At 46.5% G+C, this 20,987-nt stretch overlaps 1 protein-coding gene across 1 annotated transcript in view; it reads right to left on the bottom strand.

The window, feature by feature from the left end:
* Positions 1–965: 965 nt before the first annotated feature.
* rabggtb (Rab geranylgeranyltransferase subunit beta) overlaps positions 966–20,987 on the bottom strand; it is a 53,686-nt gene continuing 33,664 nt past the window's right edge. Inside the window, exons 3-8 of the mRNA XM_038793415.1 lie at positions 18,442–18,547; positions 13,365–13,417; positions 10,143–10,253; positions 8,543–8,668; positions 5,378–5,527; positions 966–3,583 (exon numbers count right to left, since the gene is read on the bottom strand). Coding sequence (XP_038649343.1) covers positions 3,443–3,583; positions 5,378–5,527; positions 8,543–8,668; positions 10,143–10,253; positions 13,365–13,417; positions 18,442–18,547 — 687 coding nt within the window. The 3' untranslated portion in view covers positions 966–3,442. The remainder of the gene's footprint in view (positions 3,584–5,377; positions 5,528–8,542; positions 8,669–10,142; positions 10,254–13,364; positions 13,418–18,441; positions 18,548–20,987) is intronic.

Here is a 20,987-nt window from a genome sequence, read left to right as displayed (position 1 = left end):
AGAGGATACTGGAAGTCTGCAGAGGGATTTGGATAGGTTAAGTGAATGGGCTAGGGTCTGGCAGATGGAATACAATGTTGACAAATGTGAGGTTATCCATTTTGGTAGGAACAGCAGCAAACTGGATTATTTAAACGATAAAATATTAAAGCATGCCGCTGTGCAGAGAGACTTGGGTGTGCTAGTGCATGAGTCACAGAAGGTTGGTTTACAGGTGCAACAGGTGATTAAGAAGGCAAATGGAATTTTGTCCTTCATTGCTAGAGGGATGGAGTTTAAGACTAGGGAGGTTATGTTGCAATTGTATAAGATGTTCGTGAGGCCACACCTGAAGTATTGTGTTCAGTTTTGGTCTCCTTACTTGAGAAAGGACGTACTGGCACTGGAGGGTGTGCAGAGGAGATTCACTAGGTTAATCCCAGAGCTGAAGGGGTTGGATTATGAGGAGGTTGAGTAGACTGGGACTGTGCTCGTTGGAGTTTAGAAGGATGAGGGGAGATCTTATAGAAACACTTAAAATTATGAAGGGAATAGATAGGATAGATGCGGGCAGGTTGTTTCCACTGGCAGGTGAAAGCAGAACTAGGGGACATAGTCCTAAATCTACTTCCCCTTATTTTGATGCTGAGTTTAGGAGGAACTTCTTCACCCAAAGGGTTGTGAATCTCTGGAATTCCTTGCCCAGTGAAGCAGTTGAGGCTCCTTCATTACATGTTTTTAAGGTAAAGATAGATAGTTTGTGGAAGAATAAAGGGATTAAGGGTTATGGTGTTCGGGCCAGAAAGTGGAGCTGAGTCCACAAAAGATCAGCCATGATCTCATTGAATGGCGGAGCAGGCTCGAGGGGCCAGATGGCCTACTCCTGCTCCTAGTTCTTATGTTCTTATGAGACGCACAATTTCTCCTTTGGGAACGAGGCAAGAAAACTCTCCTGCAATCTTACTGTAAAATGACAACACAGGATATTCTCGATCATAACAACTGTGTTTTATTTAAACACTCAGCTAAAATGAGCAAATATACTCATCCAATGAGGTGTTTGCTCGTTTCAAATCCTCCTCGCTGTACTGCAATTAAATCATGACAAACACACATTTTTTACTTTGAAATAAATATGTTGAACTAAAGGTGGGTTTATTTGGTGAAATTAAAAGCAGATTTCCTTCCATCGGTCATTGTAAGATTACAGACTATCACACAAAACATGTCAATTTTTCAGTTTAACGTGACCAGCAAAACTTTTCATGATACCAGGTGATCTTCCATCTCGATTAGATATTATTTAAGTTATGACTATATATTTTTCCAACAGTTTACACAGAACAGCAGCTCCGCTCAAGTGGTTCAAAGCTGCAACGAGAATGTGGGACTCACAAAAAGAGTTATCTGTAAAGAAAATAAATATCAACCTTCATGGAAGAGCGCTGTATTATTGATTTGTTTCAGGAAACGGCAATCAGGCATCTTTCCCATTCCTGGTCAAAACCAAGGCAAAAAGAAATGGTGGTCTACACAATGATTGGACTGCAAGTTCCCCCTCTCCTACCCCTGCAGCGTCAATGCTACATCTATCTAAACTGATGTCCCTGCTGTTTTGGGTTTTATTTATGTTCGTCCAGTTCTTCCATTGATATTTTCAGTTAATTCCCAGGACATATTGCAACTTCCAGTTTTGGTTTTCAGTTCGACCTTGTAGCTCCTTTCGATTCCTTTAATGCCCTTTCACCACCACCTGGATGCTCTCCTCCAAGCCACACACCATCCATAAATCGGCTGTTCCTTCACTGTCGCTGGGTTAAAATCCTGGAACTCCCTCTCTAACAGCATCAGGGATGTACCTACATCTCAGGGACTGCAGCGGTTCCTGAAGGCAGCTGACCACCGCCTTCTCAAGGGCAACTGGCCTGACCATTGACACCCAGGTCCCACCAATGTGTTGAAAAAATTAGACAACTCAAACTGCCCGCGTTTATCACCTCCAGCAACAGCTACTTTCCCTCACCTACTGCCACATTTGCTCGTCCAGAGTCCTCTTCACAATTGCTAAACCCAGGGACAGAAAAACAAGTGAGATTTTAATGAGACTCTCTACTGTAAACATTATATTGTACCTCATTAGGGCGACCTTTCACTACAAAGATTGATCTGATCTCTGGACAAAGCAGTTTTATTCCTGTTACGCAAACAACCGCAATCTGAAAAAAAAAGAGTACCTCCTGCCAGTTTGCATGATCAGTATTTAATCAGTGCCGTAAAGCAAACTAATTAACCGGTACAGAAACGGTAAACTATTTCAAAGTTTTCCTCCAATCCACAGGTTTAATATGAATCAACATTCCCCTCACCCACTCCAGATGTTCTTCGGGAGGTCTGAAAGTTAACCACTGCTTGACAGCTAGGTTAACATTGCTAGTTTGATAGTAAATAAAGTAGCACTGTGCTTGGCAAACACAAAACTTCCCAAGAACAAACTATTTCGAAAGCACCTTCCTCGACTTCCGGATATACCAGAGCACTTCACAGTGAACGAAGCACTTTTCCAAGGGGAAAGTTGCAATGGCAGCAAAGGCAACCGTGAATCGACACGGAGCGAGGTCCTGTAACCAGGCAGTCTGTTTTCGTGACAATCGGTTGACAAATGCATATTGGTCAGGACCACTGATAGAGCTCTCCTGTTCCTCTTCAAAACAGCAGCTGTGAGGGATCTTTTACATCCATCCGAGGACAGATGGGGCTCCGGGTTTCATGTCTCGTCCGAGGGTCAGTACCTCCTGCAGTCCATAGATGTGGTCAGGCATCTGGATTTGGGGCTTGAATCTTTAACCTTCTGATTTAACGGGTGGTGGTGGTCTCTGAATCAAGGTTAACTGACGTCTCTCAATTTAAAATTAATTTATTAAAATTTGGGTGGAAAACAAAACTAAACCAGAAGCCTGTATTTTGGGTCTTTGGCTTTTGTTTTGAACTGGGGCCCTGTGAAATTCAACAGCGATTCACACACCTCTACAATTGTAACATTGCCCAGAAACTTAGTGCCTCTTCTCTATAGACCATCAACAGTCAAAATTAACGTATATAAATAATATAGATTTGTATATATATATATGATATATATATCACACAAAACAATTTAAAATAGGAAAAGGACATTAGTGTAAGTCAGCATATATCACAAGATGACCATCTCGAGATGCAGTTAGTTGCCATGACTGAAGGTGTGTGATCAGTAAAGTGTAAGGTTGCACCTCCCCATCCCTCACAGCAGTGATACACAGTAGAAACCACACCATTAACAAACTGATTCCACGCAATAGATAAAACCTACAAATTATTGCCAAACGCCAAGTGAGATGATGGGTGAAGTGCCCTCAGCTAAACATTGATCAAGTTCTGTCCACAATAGCATTCAAACATAGCACCGAGAAGAGGCCCAAGACTCTCTTTAACACAGCAACTCGGGCTGGATGCCGATCCTCCGTAGAGTGTCCTCCGGCATACAGAACACTGGGTTAACAGGCTTAATCTGCTTGTCCCCCAGCAGGGAGAGACCTGCCACTCCGAACAGGGTGTGGAAGGGATCAACCTACAACAGGGAAAAAAAAAACGATATTTCAGAATTGAGACATTTCTCTCAAAGAAGCTATTGACCAGTAACTAATCGCCCCCGTGTAAAGTTACTAATAAATCTTTATATTCCTCCACCCGCACAAGACCGACCCAAATGGACGGCTAAAACGTGTATTAAAATAGAGGGTAGAAGAATGGAAGGTTTTGACACAAGTGAAAAAGGAAAAGTTACTTCCTCTGTCGGGGGTGGGGCGGTCAGTAAAAGGACAGAGGTTTAAGATACAGGCTGGAATGTGCTATCGGTAGATTCAATAGTAATTTCTTTTCTTTTAAAGTTTAAAAAAAAATTATAGTACCCAATTTTTTTTTCCAATTAAGGGCAATTTAATGTGGCCAATCCACCTAACCTGCACATCTTTGGGTTGTGGGGGCGAAATCCACGGGGAGTGTGTGCAAACTCCACATGGACAGTGACAAAAGCCGGTATAGAACCTGGGACCTCGGCGCCGTGAGGCAGCAGTGCTAACCACTGCACCACCATGCCGCCTTTATTCAACAGTAATTTCTAAAAATAATTTGATAAATATTTGAAAAGGAACGTTTTGCACTGTTATAGGGAATAGCAGGACAAAGGATGGCTCTTTCAAAATGATTTTCATTTGCGCCCATACTACAAAGGCTATGGGACCCAACAACATTGCCACAGGAGAGCTGAAGGCTTGTGCTCTTCACCTAGCCCTGACCCTAGCCAACTTGTCCCAGTAAAGCTACCATAGCGCAATGTTGAAAATGTCTACAAAAAAGCAAACCACATCTAACTCGGCCAATCACACCCAAATCTGCTCTCAATCATCAGCAAACAGATGGAAAGTTTCATCAACAGTGGTGTCAAACAACACTTACCCTGCAATAACCTGCTCATTACACCTGGGCTAACAAGTGGCAAGTAACATGCACACCTCACAATCGTCAGGCAATGACCAACTAGAACAAGGGAGAATCTAACCATTTCCTTTGACCTTCAATAGCATTACCAAATCCCTCACCATCAACATGCTGGTGGGTTACTATTGACCAGCCGTATAAATACTGTGGCTAGGAGAGCAGGTCAGAAGCTGGGAATTCAGCAGCGAGTAACTCACTTCCTGACTCAAGGTCTGTCCACCACCTACTTAGCACAGGTCAGGAGCTGCCTGGATGAGTGCAGTCCCAATAACATGTAAAAGACTTGACAGCCTTCAGGACAAAGCAGGCCACTTGATTATCACTCTATCCACCATTCCAATGGTAGCAGTATGTACCATCTACAATACGCACTGCAGAACTTACCAAGACTCCTTCCAAACATCCTTGCCCTCTTGCATCTAGAATCTGAAAGAACATGGGCAGCAGATGCATAGGAACATCACCATTTGCCAGTTCCCCAGGTCTCACACTATCCTGACTTGCAAATATAATCAGGGTTTCCTTCAAACGGTTGCATCGAAATCCTGGTAGTCTCTCGCGAACAGCACTGTGGGAATATCTACACCAAGTGGACTGCAGCAATGCAAGATGGTGGCACATCACCACCTTCTCAAGGGCAATTAAAGCTGGGTAATAAATTCTGGCCTAGCCAGTAACCTATAAACTAATTCAAAAGATCATTCCATGATATCTGCGTCTTCATTGATTTGTAACCAAACTCTTAAGTTCTGGGTACAGCAACATTTCAAAAATGTAAGCTTCCAATTCCAATAAATGGGCCATGGCGCACGATTAAATAAGCAGCTACCCACCACTGCCCTAATCCTCGTGGCCAAGCACTTACCACATCTCCAGGCCGGTCTGCAAATCCACCAGTCTCGTCATCCTGACAGGCCAATATAAAACGGCTCAATTTCTCCTTGTCGATCCAGTGCAATCGGCCAATAATTTTCAGAGAGGCTAGCACCCACCAGGAGTAACAAACATCTGGCAACTGTGGGAAAGCAGGACAGCACGGACATTAATGGATGCAATGAACAAGCAATTGCCATTCAGCTAACAAAACACACTCATACTCAGCCTATTTATTAACCAAAATTGTGGTCAAATATTCCATGGATCCCTGTGGTCATTGATGAAGCAGCTGAAGATGATTGGGCCTAGGACACTATCCTGAGGAACTCCTGCAGTGATGTCCTGCAGCTGAGATGATTGACCTCCAACCACCACAACCATCTTCCTTTGTGCCAGATATGGCTCCAACCAGCAGAGAGTTTTCCCCTGATTTCCATTGACTCCAGTTTAGCTCGGGCTCCTTAATACCATACTCTGTCCACTGCTGCATTAATGTCAAGGGCAGTCACTCTCACCTCAGGCATTCAGCTCTTTTGTCCGTGTTTGAAGCAAGGCTCGCCAATATCCTTTCAGTAAATCACGTTCGGTAATGAAACATGCTTGTCCCATCTTTTCAACACAGTCTTCCAAACGAGGAATAGGAAAAGCTGATTTCTTAATTGTGTTGATCTTTCCATAGTCCACACACAATCTTTGTCTTCCATCCGGTTTTGGCACCAGGACTATTGGTGAACTCCAATCGCTGCAACTCACTTCAATGATATCTTTAAGCATGTTGTGATTTCCTTTGCATCTGTTTTAACTTTAATGGATTGAGCTGTATGGGCGTTGTTTAACCGGAAAAAGCATGACTCTTTCAGGTCATTTTGATCTCCCCCCCAGAAGATACTCAATAATTTATCCCAATTTTTGAATCCTAAGGGGAGGTGATGGTGTAGTGGTATTGTCACTGGACTAATAAACCAGAGACCCAGAATAATGCTCTGGGGACCCAAGTTCAAATCTCGCCACTGCCGATGGTGAAATTTGAATTCAATAAAAATCTAGCAGTAAAAGCCTAATGTAAAGCAAGTCGTGAAGACCCATCTGGTTCATTAATGCCCTTTAGGGAAGGAAATCTGCTGTTCTTACCTGGTCTGGCCTACATGTGTCTCCAGACCCACTATGTGTCAAACTTTAGGGAGAGATTAAACAGGGCTGGTAAGTTGGCTAGAAAGCATTTAAAATTGTCACAACATGTAATGAAGAGGCGAATAAGAAATCAAAAATGTAATTTTGGTCATGGGGAGAAAGTTGTGGTTGACTCTTATCTGCCCCTCAAGGGCAATTAGGGATGGGCAATAAATGCTGGCCCAGCCTGCGATGCCCACGTGCCATGAGCGAATAAAAACAAAATCAGCACCCAATTTAATCGTGGGAATGTCAAATTCAAAATTGTCTGATTTCTCACGGAGTCTGCACGTTCTCCCCGTGTCTGTGTGGGTTTCCTCCGGGTGCTCCGGTTTCCTCCCACCAGTTCTGAAAGACGTGCTGCTAGGTAATTTGGACATTCTGAATTCTCCCTCAGTGTACCTGAACAGGTGCCGGAATGTGGCGACTAGGGGATTTTCACAGTAATAGGTTGTACACTCTGACAACTCTTCCACTGGGACAATCGTTTTTCCTGCCGCTTTAATAAACCCCACTGCACAGCTTTGGTCCCCCTTATTTGAAAAAGGATATGATTGTGTCAGCAGCTCACAGAATGTTCACTCGACTCGCGCCTCAGATGAAAGACTTATTTTACGTAGAATGGGCACGTACCCACGACCTCAAAAGAGTGAGAGTTGATATGATTGAAACATTCCGAGGGGACTTGATAGTGCAGAATGGCCTGGATTTTAGGCCCAATCCAATTGGACACTCTAAACAAAGAATTGGACATTTTAAAGCAAACTGCAGTCCACCCCAAGCAGGCTGATGGAAATTCGAACTTGACCAAACTCTCAAATATACTAAGCACAAACAAACTGCCAGGACATGTCTGGGCCTGCCTCGTCAATCACCCCTCAGAAGATAATTGGCTCCATTCATATGCACCGATTTGTTTTGGGCTACCCATATGGGAGCCAGGCTTTCTGGCATCCAAACCTCCCGCCGTTACCTTATATGGCAACAAGCTACCTGCAAACACCACCACCAGGGGGCGGGTCCCTGGTGTCCCGTCAAACGGTCATCGCCAAGCCCACTCCCGCAACCTCATTGGCGAGGGTCAGAGAAGTTTCTGGGAGGGAGGGAGATGAAGGTAGACCCACGGGGCACACCCCAGTGAAGACTCGGCGTGGACGTGACCTTGACGGTTCAAGACTGACCAGAGATGCAAGGAAGCAGCCAGTGAAACCCACTCCGCCACGAGGACCCTGAGAAACGCGAGGCTCAGAGAACCAGACCCAGCGGCACGACCGAGTCCATTAGTTGGGGCAGTATCATAAATCTTGGGACTGGTTTGTGAATAACATTGGGATAATTTACGGGTTAATGTTACTGTGTCCAACAAACTTGGAAAGACTTTATACCTGCGTTGTCCTTTGTTTACCTCGTCAATAAAGACTTCTGGTTAAAACTTTTGATTAATAAACTGATCAAAGTTACAGATATGACAATAGGGTAGACAGCAGCAGGAGGGTTCCTCTTGTGGGGGAGACTGGAACCAGGCCACACAGTTTGAGAATTAAGAGGTTTCCCATTTATGACTGAAACGACAAGAACGTTTCTCTCAGAGGGTTGTTAATCTGTGGAATTCACTTCCCCAGAGAGCAGTGGAGGTTGGGTCATTGAATATATTCAAGGCTGAGTAGGACAGATGTTTGATAGACAAGGGAGTTGAGGGTTATGGGGCGAGGCGGGAAAGTGGAGTTGAAAATACAATCAGATCAGCCATGATCATAATGAATGTTGGAGCAGGCTCGAGGGGCTGAATGGCCTCTTCCTGCTCCCAAGTCCTATGCTCCTTTCCAATTATAATAAAATGGAGAGAATCAAGTGGTTTGCACCCAATAATTAACAGGGGATTATTTTGCACCACAAGGTTTTGCAAGAAAAAAATTCAATTGCGCGTGAGCTTGCATCATCTTTAAAATAAAGACGTTTTTCTCCCCCCCCCCCACCAAAATACCTTTTCCGGTCGTCCGTTGAGGCCCCCCGATGGCAATTGCCGCTCACACAGCCACCAACCCAGCAAGTCGGCATTAATTTGGTGCAATTGACCTGTGATCGCCAGAAATCCTGTGCAGCAGTAGATCTGGAAAATGAGAGAAACAATTTGTTAAACCACTCCCCACAACCCACTCTCCGGGAGAGAAGGTCCCGTCGAACTGTGGGAGAAAGAACGCAATCCGTAACGGCTTCTTCCTCAGGTTAAGAGCTTTCATTTCAATTAGGTGACAATTTAGTGGGGATTTTCCACGTGCATAAAATGCACGTTGCCGCAGATTCACTTAAATGGTAAATGTCCGTTTAGGTCAAATTGTTAAAGTAGTTCAGAATCGAAATGGGAATTGCTGCAGACACAGTAAATCTATCATGCGAAAGGCAGCTTGGGAGTGAGTGCAGACCTGACATCAGAGCTGGGCTGTCTGCACACTTTCTCATTCGGAAGGCTGTGGACTGGATTGACGTCAGCCGTGGATCAGTACACAGGACAAATGCCTCCGAGTCAGAGGGTTGTGGGATCAAATGCCCCCCTCCAGAGAACATAATCGCTGCCCTGTAGGGAGGGGAATACTGAGGGCCGGGTGGCAGCACTGCCCTGGCGGCGATCTGAGGGATGCTGCACAGTCAGAGGGGCAGTACTGAGAGTGGGGGCGGGGGGCTGCTGCACTGTTGTAACACCATAAGGAACAGGTGGAGGCCATTCGGCCCTTCGGGCTTGCTCTGCCATTTAACAAGATCATGGCTAATTTATGACTCACTAAACCCACCTTCCTGTCTTCTCTCTGTAGCCCTTCCTTCCCCCACTGCTGATTAAAAACCTACCAATCTCAGCCATGGCAATGTCCACGGTCTCGCACCTCCACAGCTTCCTGAGGTAAAGAATTCCAAAGATTCACCACTCAGAAGAAATTCTTCCTCAAATCCATCTGAAATGAGCTCCCCCTTATTCTGCCACTCTGCCCTCTGGTTCTACACTCTCCCATGAGTGGAAACTTCCTCCCAACATTTACCGTCTAACACCCTAAGAATCTTAAATGTTTCAATCATATCGCCGCTCATTCTTCTGAACTCCAGGGAGTACAGACTCCCCCAATCTTTCCTCATATGGTAGACCCTTCCCATACCGGGACCATCTCAGTACACCTCCACCTGTACTGCCTCCAGTGATAATATATATTTCCTTGCAGCATCAGTATTCTGATATTATCACATTGCTGTTTGTGGGAACTTGACGTGCAAACTGGCTGCTGTTTTTATGTCAACTACACTTGGTACAATGACAACACTTTAAAATTGATTTTAAAAACCTGCGTGGCCTTGAGGTGGTGAAAGTCATTGTTTAAATGCGTGTGCTTTCCTTATAATGCGACAGAGCAAAATTGCAAAGCCTGTTTGGCCAAGAGCGATGCTGTCCAATAAGATTGATGGTAAGGTTACGGCTCTTTCTTTATTGTGCAATCCAGCATTGATGTTCTAAGATCAGAAACTGATTAGTACTTCAGAGCTGAATTTGAATAATTTAGATCGGGGATCCTTTACACTGTGAACAAGTGCTGCCTTGCCTGTCCAGCATGAGATTCAGAACCCGGTCGACATCCAAATCCGCCATCAAAGTTCATACAGGATAAAACAAATTCTGCTGCCGAATCCAGATTAATGGCACTGAGTCTTCCCTGCAAAACAAACCAGTCCTGGCATTACGGATCAGCGACACAATAAGATGGATTGATGAAGGGTTTTAGAAATTCAGAAACAAGCAGCTGAAACTAGCCGAATGAAAGAGCTCTCTCGCCAACGTTGAATAGGTTACCTCTCATTTCGCCAGAACTCATGCTGAGATACAATCACATCACCCCATCAGCACCACACCTCGTGATCACTCTTCAGACAAGAGCTTAAATGGTGCCAGGTGGCTCGTTCAATAATACCCTGACCTCAGCCTGAAGGTTGCGGGTTCAATTCCCACACGAGAAAATTAAGAATGTTATCCAGGCAAACGCTGAGCCGGCGCAGCACTGAACAGGCATGGCACTGCAAGGGGGAGGGCCAAGCTGAGCGGGCGCAGCACTGAACAGGCATGGCCCTGCAAGGGGGAGGGCCAGGCTGAGCGGGCGCAGCACTGAACAGGCATGGCACTGCAGGGGGAGGGCCAAGCTGAGCGGGCGCAGCACTGAACAGGCATGGCACTGCAGGGGGAGGGCCAAGCTGAGCGGGCGCAGCACTGAACAGGCATGGCACTGCAGGGGGAGGGCCAGGCTGAGCAGGCGCAGCACTGAACAGGCATGGCCCTGCAGGGGGAGGGCCAAGCTGAGCGGGAGGGCCAAGCTGAGCGGGCGCAGCACTGAACAGGCATGGCCCTGCAGGGGGAGGGCCAAGCTGAGCGGGCGCAGCACTGAACAGGCATGGCCCTGCAGGGGGAGGGCCAAGCTGAGCGGGCGCGCCGCTTCAAAGGGGGGCCAGCATTGAGCAGGTGCTGTGCTGCTTGGGGGGTGGGGGCAGTGAGCAGGTGTGTGCTGCTGAGGGGACGGCGGGCGGGTGCAGTGCTGCTGGGGGGGGGGGGGGGGGGGCGGGTGCTGTGCTGCGGGGGGGGGGGGGGGGGGAGCGGGTGCTGTGCTGCTGGGGGGGGGGAGCGGGTGCTGTGCTGCAGGGGGGGCGGGGGCGAGAGCGGATGCTGTGCTGCTGCGGGGGGGGGGGGGGGGCGCGAGCGGGTGCTACGCTGCTGTGGGGGGGGGGGGTCAGTACCAAGCGGGTGCTGTGCTGCTGGGGGGGGGGGGGAGGAGAGGAGCAGGTGCTGTGCTGCTGGGGGGGGGTCAGTGCCGAGCGGGTGCTGCGTTGCTTAGGGGGGGCGAGCGGGTGCTGTGCTGCTGTATGGGGGGGGGGGGGGGGGGGGGTCATCGAGTCTGCCCCGGCTCTTGGAAAGTGCACCCTACCCAAGGTTAACACCTCCACCCTATCCCCATAACCCAGTAATCCCACCCAACACTAAGAGCAATTTTGGACACTAAGGGCAATTTATCATGGCCAATCCACCTAACCTGCACATCTTTGGACTGTGGGAGGAAACCGGAGCACCCGCAGGAAATCCACCCACACACGGGGAGAACGTGCAGACTCCGCACAGACAGTGACCCAAGTCGGGAATCGAACCCGGGACCCTGGAGCTGTGATGCAATTGTGCTAACCACTATGCTGCCCTAGATTTTTTTGGGTTCTTTTGGATTCATGCCCATGAACACTCTGGCCCAGTCGGCAGGACTCGGCAATCATTTGATACCATCACGAGTACCGGGTGAGTATATTTACTTATAATAAGTACTGCTAGACTTATCTCAGGACTGTGGGGTGTGCAGCAACTGACGAATTCCAAACCTACGAACAGAGTCCGACTAACAACCAAATGGCGGTCGATAGTTCAGTTAAGAGATGTGGGTGTTGTCGGCATTGCCTAAAGTATTTAAGAATTGTATCATAAGTTTAAGAAATTGTGACCGACCTGTGATCGACAGTCGGCCAGGAGACGGCCTTTTACAAGTAGCGCTGGACTGAAAGCAGACCTTGGAGGGTAGATTACCAACGGGTCTAATCCTACCAAGCCTGGCCAGTGAACAAAAAAAACACAAGAGCTCAAATGGAGACAGCGGTGGTCCCTCATGTGCCATTTGGCAACCAGAACAAGTGTATCAATATGTTGATTAATTCTGAGGACGGCGCGGTGGCACAGTGGTTAGCACTGCTGCCTCACAGCGCTGAGGACCTGGGGTCGATCCCAGCCCCCTGTCCGTGTAGAGTTTCCCCCCGTGTCTGTGTGGGTTTCGCCCCTAAATTGCCTCTTAATTGGAAAAAAAATGATTGGGTTCTCTAAATTTATTTTTTTTTAATGTTTTTAAATGATTAAATCCGATTTGGACTCATTTCAACAGTAATAAATATTGTTTTAATATACCATATGCCCAATTCTTTGTGAAATCAATTCTGGAGCGAGGTTTCCTTTCCTCACAGACTTACAAAATTAAAATAAAATATTGGGGTTTCTGTCCCATACCCTCGTCGCTGTTGGGGTCTGGTCCAGGATTGTGACAGTGGAGGAGTGCAGCCCCAACAACACTAAGCAAACTGGACATCATCCAGGACAAAGCAGCCCGCTTGATTGTACGCCTTTCACAAACATTCAACCTCTCCACCACTGACGCACAGTGGTAGCCGTGTGTACCATCTACAAGGAGCACTGCAGTAATTCACCAAGGTTCCTTAGGCAGCACCTTCCCAAACCCACAAGATCAACCACCTGGAAGGACAAGGGCAGCAGGTGCATGGCAACACCAACACTCTCCTATAAATCGCTCACTGTCCTGACTTGGAAATATATCACCGCCCCTTCACTATCAGTGGGTTAAAATCCTGCAACTCCCCGAACAGCACTGCGGGTGTACCTACGTGACAGGTGCTGCAATGGTTCAAGGTGGCAGCTCACCATCACCACCTTCCCGTGGGCATTAGGGATGAGCTATAAATGCTGGCACAGCCAGCGACGCCCACATCCCATAAATCAATTTTTTAAAACATTATGATACATGCACGCACCAAACCACCAGGATACACATGGGCATTCGCATCTCACTGGCACATTGCTTTTCCACTGGTTACTGCACTAAAAACTAGGACAATACCGTGCATTTGGTGGCTATTCTCACTCTTAATAACCACAGGCCAGCCTGTATCTTATTCAATTATAAAATTACACAGTCGCAATGTGTATCAGGCACGGTGAGTGTTAACATTCTTACCAAAAGTGCCAGCGTTGCCACAGCACAGAAGGAAAACCGCGTGTCTATTTCACCTAGAACAGAGAAGAGATTTTTCAGTGACACAAAGCAATGCATTAATTTTCCCCATGAGTATGCCGCTGTTAAATTTCTTTGAGGAGAGCAGTAGGAACCTAAAGGCTCACCATTGGAAAGTTCACCCCCACACGCCAAGTCGCAGCCACATCCCAGTCCCAGTCTCCCCCCCCGCCCCCAGGCAACACATAAGGACCTACGCTGTGAAAGCTGAAGAGACCAGTGCTGAAAGGCTTCAAATCTTTTGTACACAACGAGAAAGGTTTAATTTGTATTCCGGCTGTGTAAGTTACTGGATATTAGCAGCACTGATCATTGGACACCGTAGTGTTTGACATCAATGCTTGTTTAGTTCCTGGGAATGTCGGAGAGCTGTTTTCCTGGTCGCACTGCTAATTTAATTCATTTCCCTGCTGACTGAATTTGTGATATAAAAAAAATTTAATTTACAGGATGTAGATAACACTGGTGAAACCAGCATTTATTGCCCATCTCTAATTGCCTTTGAGAAGGTGATGGTGAGCTGCCTTTTTGAACTGCTGCAGTTCATGTGATTTGAATGGGACCCACAACTCCACTTTCCTGCCTGCCAGCTATAAGCCACAACTCACCCGTAGATCTAAGATCTGCGATTCAGCCTTGAATAAATTCAATGACCCGGCCTCCAGCGGTCGCTGTGGAACAAAGTTCCACAAACTAACACCCCACTGAGGGAAGGATTTCATCCTCGGCTCCATCTGAAATGGGAGACCCCTTATTTTGAAGTTGCCTCCAGTTCTAGATTTCCCCACAAGAGGAAGCGTCCTCCCGGAATCTGCTCCAGTTCCCTCAGGATCGTATCTATCTCAATAAGATAACCTCTCATTCTGCTAAGCTCCAACGATATTCGGGCAGCACGGTAGCATGGTGGTTAGCATAAATGCTTCACAGCTCCAGGGTCCCAGGTTCGATTCCCGGCTGGGTCACTGTCTGTGCGGAGTCTGCACGTCCTCCCCGTGTGCGCGTGGGTTTCCTCCGGGTGCTCCGGTTTCCTCCCACAGTCCAAAGATGTGCGGGTTAGGTGGATTGGCCATGCTAAATTGCCCGTAGTGTCCTAAAATGTAAGGTTAATGGGGGGGTTGTTGGGTTACGGGTATAGGGGGATACGTGGGTTTGAGTAGGGTGATCATTGCTCGGCACAACATCGAGGGCCGAAGGGCCTGTTCTGTGCTGTACACTGTTCTATAGGTTCAACCCAGCCTAAGCCAAACCTCTGATCACAGGAACCAGACGAGCAGGCAGAATCTGACCAATACCAAAATTAAAATCAACAGGCAGCTGCAAGTGAATGTGCCATTAAATAGCTCTGTAGAAACACGTGAAAACTAACGCTGATAACACACATCCTGGTAGTCACATGATAGCTTTTGGTTATCAATCTTTCAATAAATCAACAACAGAGCCAGGGCTGAGGCGAGGGAAACGGCCAGTGGGCGGGAGCTTTGGGAATTGTATGTCCAAAGTCACTTGCTCCACTCACCACAGGCCATGTCTCCAATTCCAGAGATACCGGAGCCCAATTTTTTTTTGTGGGCGAATTCCTTGAACTTTGGGGGCAGCATGCTGGCACAGTGGTTAGCACCGCTGCCTCAGCGCCAGGGACCCAGGTTCAATTTCGACCTTGGATGACTATGCGGAGTCTGCACTTTCTCTCAGTGTCTGCGTGGGTTTCCTCCGGACGCTCCAGTTTCCTCCCACAGCCCAAAGATGTGCAGGTTAGGTGGATTGGCCATGCTAAATTGCCTCTTGATTGGAAAAAATTTGGTTACTCTAAATTTATTTTAAAAACTGTTAACACACTTCCTCTAATTTCACGGGCTTTTACTTTATGCACCAGTCTCTTATGCGGCACATGATTAACTACCTTTTGGAAATCTAAATACACTACATCTACAGGTTCCCCTCTATCTACTCTCCCTGATACATCCTCAAAGAATTCTAGCAAATTTGTCAAACATTATTAGATTGGATTTGTTTATTGACACGTGTACCGAGGTACAGTGAAAAGTATTTTTCTGCGAGTAGCTCAACAGATCATTAAGTACATGGGAAGAAAAGGGAATAAAAGAAAATACATAATAGGGCAACACAAGGTATACAAAGTAACCTCATAAGCACCGGCATCGGATGAAGCATGTAGTGTTAATGAGGTCAGTCCATAAGAGGGTCGTTTAAGAGTCTGGCAACAGCGGGGAAGAAGCTGTTTTTGAGTCTGTTTGTGCGTGTTCTGCATCTCCTGCCCGATGGAAGAGTGAGTAAACCGGGTGGGAAGGGTCTTTGATTATGCTGCCCGCTTTCCCCAGGCAGCAGGTGGTGTAGATGGGAGCCAATGGATGGGAGGCAGGTTTGTGTGATGGACTGGGCTGTGTTCACGACTCTCTGAAGTTTCTTGCAGTCCTGGGCCGAGCAGTTGCCATACCAGGCTGTGATGCAGCCAGATAGGATGCTTTCTATGGTGCATCTGTAAAAGTTGGTCAGGGTTAATGTGGACATGCCGAATTTCTTTAGTTTCCTGAGGAAGTATAGGCGTGGGTGGACCAGGACAGATTTTTGAAGATGTGTACCCCATGGAATTTGAAACTGCTAACCATCTCCACCTCGGCCCCGTTGATGCTGACAGGGGTGAGTACAGTACTTTGCTTCCTGAAGTCAATGACTAGCTCTTTAGTTTTGCTGACATTGAGGGAGAGATTGTTGTCGCTGCACCACTCCACTAGGTTCTCTATCTCCCTCCTGTATTCTGATTTACCTTTCATAAAACCATGTTGCTAGCTTTCCGAAATTATTTGATAGGCTAGCACGGTAGCGCAGTGGTCAGCACTGTTGCTTCACAGCTCCAGGGTCCCAGGTTTGATTCCTGGCATGGGTCACTGTCTGTGTAGAGTCTGCGCGTTCTGCCCGTTCCTCCGGGTGCTCCGGTTTCCTCCCACAAGTCCCGAAAGATGTTCTGTTAGGTAATTTGGACAAACTGAATTCTCCCTCTGTGTACCCGAACAGGCGCCGGAATGTGGCGATTGGGGGCTTTTCACGGTAACTTCATTGCAGTGTTAATGTAAGCCTACTTGTGACAATAAAGATTATTTTTTTAAATACCCCCTCGGTGGGTTGGGCCTAGGTAAGGTGCTTTTTCAGAGGTTGGTGTGGACCCAAGGGGCCTCCTTCTGTACTGTAGGCATTCTATGATTCTACGAACATTTGAATTATGTAATTTGAACAGCTTCCACCCGTCTCCCGAGGGAGTCTCCTCCATAGATTCATCCACTTGCTCACAGAAATACTGTCTCTCCAGATTGATTTGGAATCTCTCCTTTCAAGCTGAGGGCCTGTCCTCTGGATCGATTGTTCGGGATGTAGTGAGGCAGCTGGTCATGGCTGACATTATCCAATCCCATAAAAATCATACAGCCAGCAATGATCATAATTAACAATTACAAATCACTACAATGAGCAGAAACTCATGCTCAACAGCCACTGAACTGAACGAATGAAATTATCACCGACCGTCAGAATTATGAAAAACTCAGCATTTATCTGCGCAGTTTCATTCTCAACCAGTCTTTCCGCCAGCAACAGTAAGTGCTGGACTAGGTGGCGACGCCCACATGCTGGAAATTAATTTTTAAAAGCTGGGCTTTTGACAATGAAAACAACTAAAAGAATGCAGTGCACACGCTGAAAACCAGGCAGACTCTCAATTCTAAAGTGGAAGCGACTGGGATACAGGAAGATGCCTTGAGCCTGCTCCATCGTTCAATAAGATCAGGGCTGATCCATCACCTCAACCCCCCCCCCCCCCCCCCCCCCCCCCCCCCCCCACCCCCCAAGCTCAGGGGTTCACTTCTTCTGGGATAGGCCAACACAATTAACCTATGCCATGGTTTCAGGGCAGGTTCAATTTTTGTATTGATTTATTCTCTCCTGGGATGGCAAGGTGGGCATTGTCCATCCCTAACTGCGCTGGTATGGTGTTGAAGATGGGCCTTTCTGAACAGCTGGTGGCTCTCTGGATACAACTGCTTCAGAGAGCTGTGGGAGAGTCGACCACATTTTGCGGACTGGCGTGGCAAAGGTTTCGACCAGGTAAGCATGACAGATTTTGTTCCTTTCAGTGAACCAGGTAGGGTTTAAAAATATATAATCCATCAGTTTCAAAGTCACTATTACAGATACTGATTTTTACTTTCAATTTACATCAAAATTTAATTTATGTTCTCAAACTCGTCTGGGGGATTTAATTTTCATTCCCTGGACTGTTAATCCAGGGCCTCTGGGCAGAACTGTCACACGACTAAGCTGTTTTTCTGTGTAATGACCAAACATTTACTAGACTTAGGAAGGCCAGCAAGGGTCAATATAAAACTGTAAGAAGTCTTACAACACCAGGTTAACGCCTAGCATCTTTGTTTCAAACACTAGCTTTCAGAGCACTGCTCCTTCCTCAGGTGAATCAGGTGAAGGAGCAGTGCTCCGAAAGCTAGTGTTTGAAACAAACATGTTGGACTTTAACCTGGTGTTGTAAGACTTCTTACCGTGCTCACTCCAACGCCGGCATCTCCACATCAAAATAAAACTCATAGGGCTTCCAGCTTCATAAACGTATTATTGCACGCTGTCACCAGATCAATGGGAACCATAGTCCGAGAGACGGTAAATTGTAAATATACAAGTTAATGAGCACTTCTGCCAACAGACCATCAGAACTTTCCTTCGATTCACAGGAGGCTTATTGATGTCGACATGGTTTAAATAAATCAACAGTTATCACACTAAAACACAACATAACTTGGATCAAGTAGCAAGCTACAGCATGAAAATGGTGGGTTAAATGAGTCGTTTCTATGTTGTAAATACTCTGCAAGTTGGTTTGTTCCCACATTTATTCCGCTCATTTATAACTATGCTGACAGACTAAAAACACCTCTAAATGTAGTCTTGGTTTAGAATTATATTCTACATAAACAGACGTGTGTTGGGAGAAACTTACCCCATTTGTCACCAGTGAAGGAACCATCTTCTTGCTGGAGGCCTTTAACATATTCAACAACTTTGTCGACATCAATGACATGAAGACTATCATAGAGAGACAGGATCTAGATGAAAAGAAGCACACTGTATAAGACACAGGAACCAACAACGTGCATTTATAGTGCTTTTCAACACAATAAATCCGCCAAGGTGCATCTCAGAGCATAATCAGACAAATAATTGACTGACACAACAAAATGGCAGGTGTTCAAAAACTGGGTGAGACAGGTAGCTTGAGGGAGATTCTCAAAGGGCGAGGAGCACTATGAAGCTCAATCTGCTTCACAGATGCAGAAAGGGACATGCATTCCTTGCAGTCCGGAACATGCAGGCTGCCTCATAGCTCGTCAAAGAGGCAAGTTTACAGGAGACTTTTTTTTTTTTAAAAGGTAGCGCACACAAGTCAGGAAGTGCGAGAGGCAGCTGTGTGTTTGGGGATGGGATGAATTCCCAGGCAGAGTTCAAATGGCTGAAAATCCTGCCACTAAAGTACAGGAGGGAGAGATGATGAATGGTAGGCCAAAATCTAACAGCGTTGAAGACTGGAGCAGGCAGTGAAGATAGGATGGAGTGGATGGGGGGGGTGGAATAATTGATGGCTGTGAAGGAAACTGAGATAACGGCGGGGACTTTAAATACAAAATATGGATATGGCAAATGTGAAGGAGCGCAGAAGACAAGCCAGGATTACGTTGATGGGAAGCTAGCACAGCATTCCTAAATAAAAGCAAAATACTGCGGATTCTAGAAATCGAAATAATAACAAAAAATGCTGGAAAAACCCAGCAGGTCTGGCAGCATTTGTGGAGAGAGAAACAGTGTTAAGAGTCCATGTGACTATTGTACAGAACTGAAGCGGGAAGAAATGTAATAAATTATACAGTTAGAGGGGGTGGAGGAGGAGCGGCCGAATAGAAGACTAGAGATAGGCCAGAGCCAAGGAGAAATTGCTAACGATGTCATAGACACAAGAAAAAGTTAGTGTTAACGGAGGCATTAATGAGTAATGATGTGGAGATGCAGGCATTGGATTGGGGTGGGCACAGTAAGAAGTCTTAGAACACTAGGTTAAAGTCCAACAGGTTTGTTTCGAATCACTAGCTTTCGGAGCACTGCTCCTTCCTCAGGTGAATGAAGAGGTAGGTTCCATGACCACATATATAGACAAATTCAATGATGCAGGATGATACTTTGAATGCAAGTCTTTGCAGTTAATTAAGTCTTTACAGGTCCAGATGGAACAACCGGAGAGAGGGATAATCACAGGTTAAAGAGTGTGAATTGTCTCAAGCCAGGACAATTGGTGGGATTTCGCAAGCCCAGGCCAGGTGGTGGGGAGGGTGAATGTAATGCGACATGAATCCAAGGTCCAAGTTGAGGCTACACGCATGCATGCGGAACTTGGGTTATCAGTTTCTGCTCGGCGATTCTGCGTTGTCGAATGTTCTGAAGGCCGCCTTGGAGAACGCTTACCCGAGGATCACGGGCTGAATGCCCTCGACTGCTGAAGTGTTCCCCGACTGGAAGGGAACATTCCTGCCTGACATTTGTCACGCTATGTCCGTTTATCCGTTATCGCAGAGTCTGCATGGTCTCGCCAATGTACCACGCTTCGGGACATCCTTTCCTGCAGTGTATGAAGTAGACAACGTTGGCCAAGTCGTGCACACATGAGTACAGCATCAACTTGGACCTTGGATTCATGCCGCATTACATTCGCCCTCCACCATCTGGCCTGGGCTTGCGAAATCCTACCAACTGTCCTGGCTTGAGACAATTCACACCTCTTTAACCAGTGATTATCCCTCTCTCCGGTCGTTCCGTCTGGACATGTAAAGACTTAATTAACTGCAAAGACTCATATTCAAAGTATCATCCTGCATCATTGAATTTACCTATATATGTGGTCATGGAACCTACCTCTTCATTCACCTGAGGAAGGAGCTGCGCTCTGAAAGCTAGTGATTTGAAACAAACCTGTTGGATTTTAACCTGGTGTTGCAAGACTAAAGAAGTGATAATAGTGGCATTAAAGGTAAGATAGCAGAATGCGTTAATAGTATAAGAAAGGTCAGTGTGAGGTAATGCATGAAATGAAAAATTAAATTTTTTTTGAAAGTGCATTTTGGGAAGACTAACGACGCTAGTATACAATGAACGGTAGGGTACTAGGAAGTACAGAGGATCAGAGGCACCTTGGTGTGCATGTCCATTAGGTTCCTGAGATCTGCAGCCCAAGTAGATAAGGTGGTTAAGGAGGCACATGGGACACCTAGCTTTATTAACCGAAGCATAGAATAAAGAGCAGGCTGGTTGTGATGGAGCTGTATAGAAAGCCGGAGTGCTGTGTGCATCTCATCAGCACAGTACAGGAAGGAAGCAATTGCATGAGACAAGAGATTCGCCAGGAATGTTGCGTGTGCTAGAGTATTTCAGCTATAAAGAGAGGCTGGACAGACTGGGGTTACTTTCCTTGGGAGCAGAGAAGGCTGTGGGGGTAATGAG

This window comes from Scyliorhinus canicula, chromosome 4 (assembly GCF_902713615.1).
Source record: "Scyliorhinus canicula chromosome 4, sScyCan1.1, whole genome shotgun sequence".
In the NCBI taxonomy this organism is placed as follows: domain Eukaryota; kingdom Metazoa; phylum Chordata; class Chondrichthyes; order Carcharhiniformes; family Scyliorhinidae; genus Scyliorhinus; species Scyliorhinus canicula.
The sequence above is the reverse complement of the archived record's forward strand: the minus strand, read 5'-3'. Positions and strand labels throughout refer to the sequence as shown.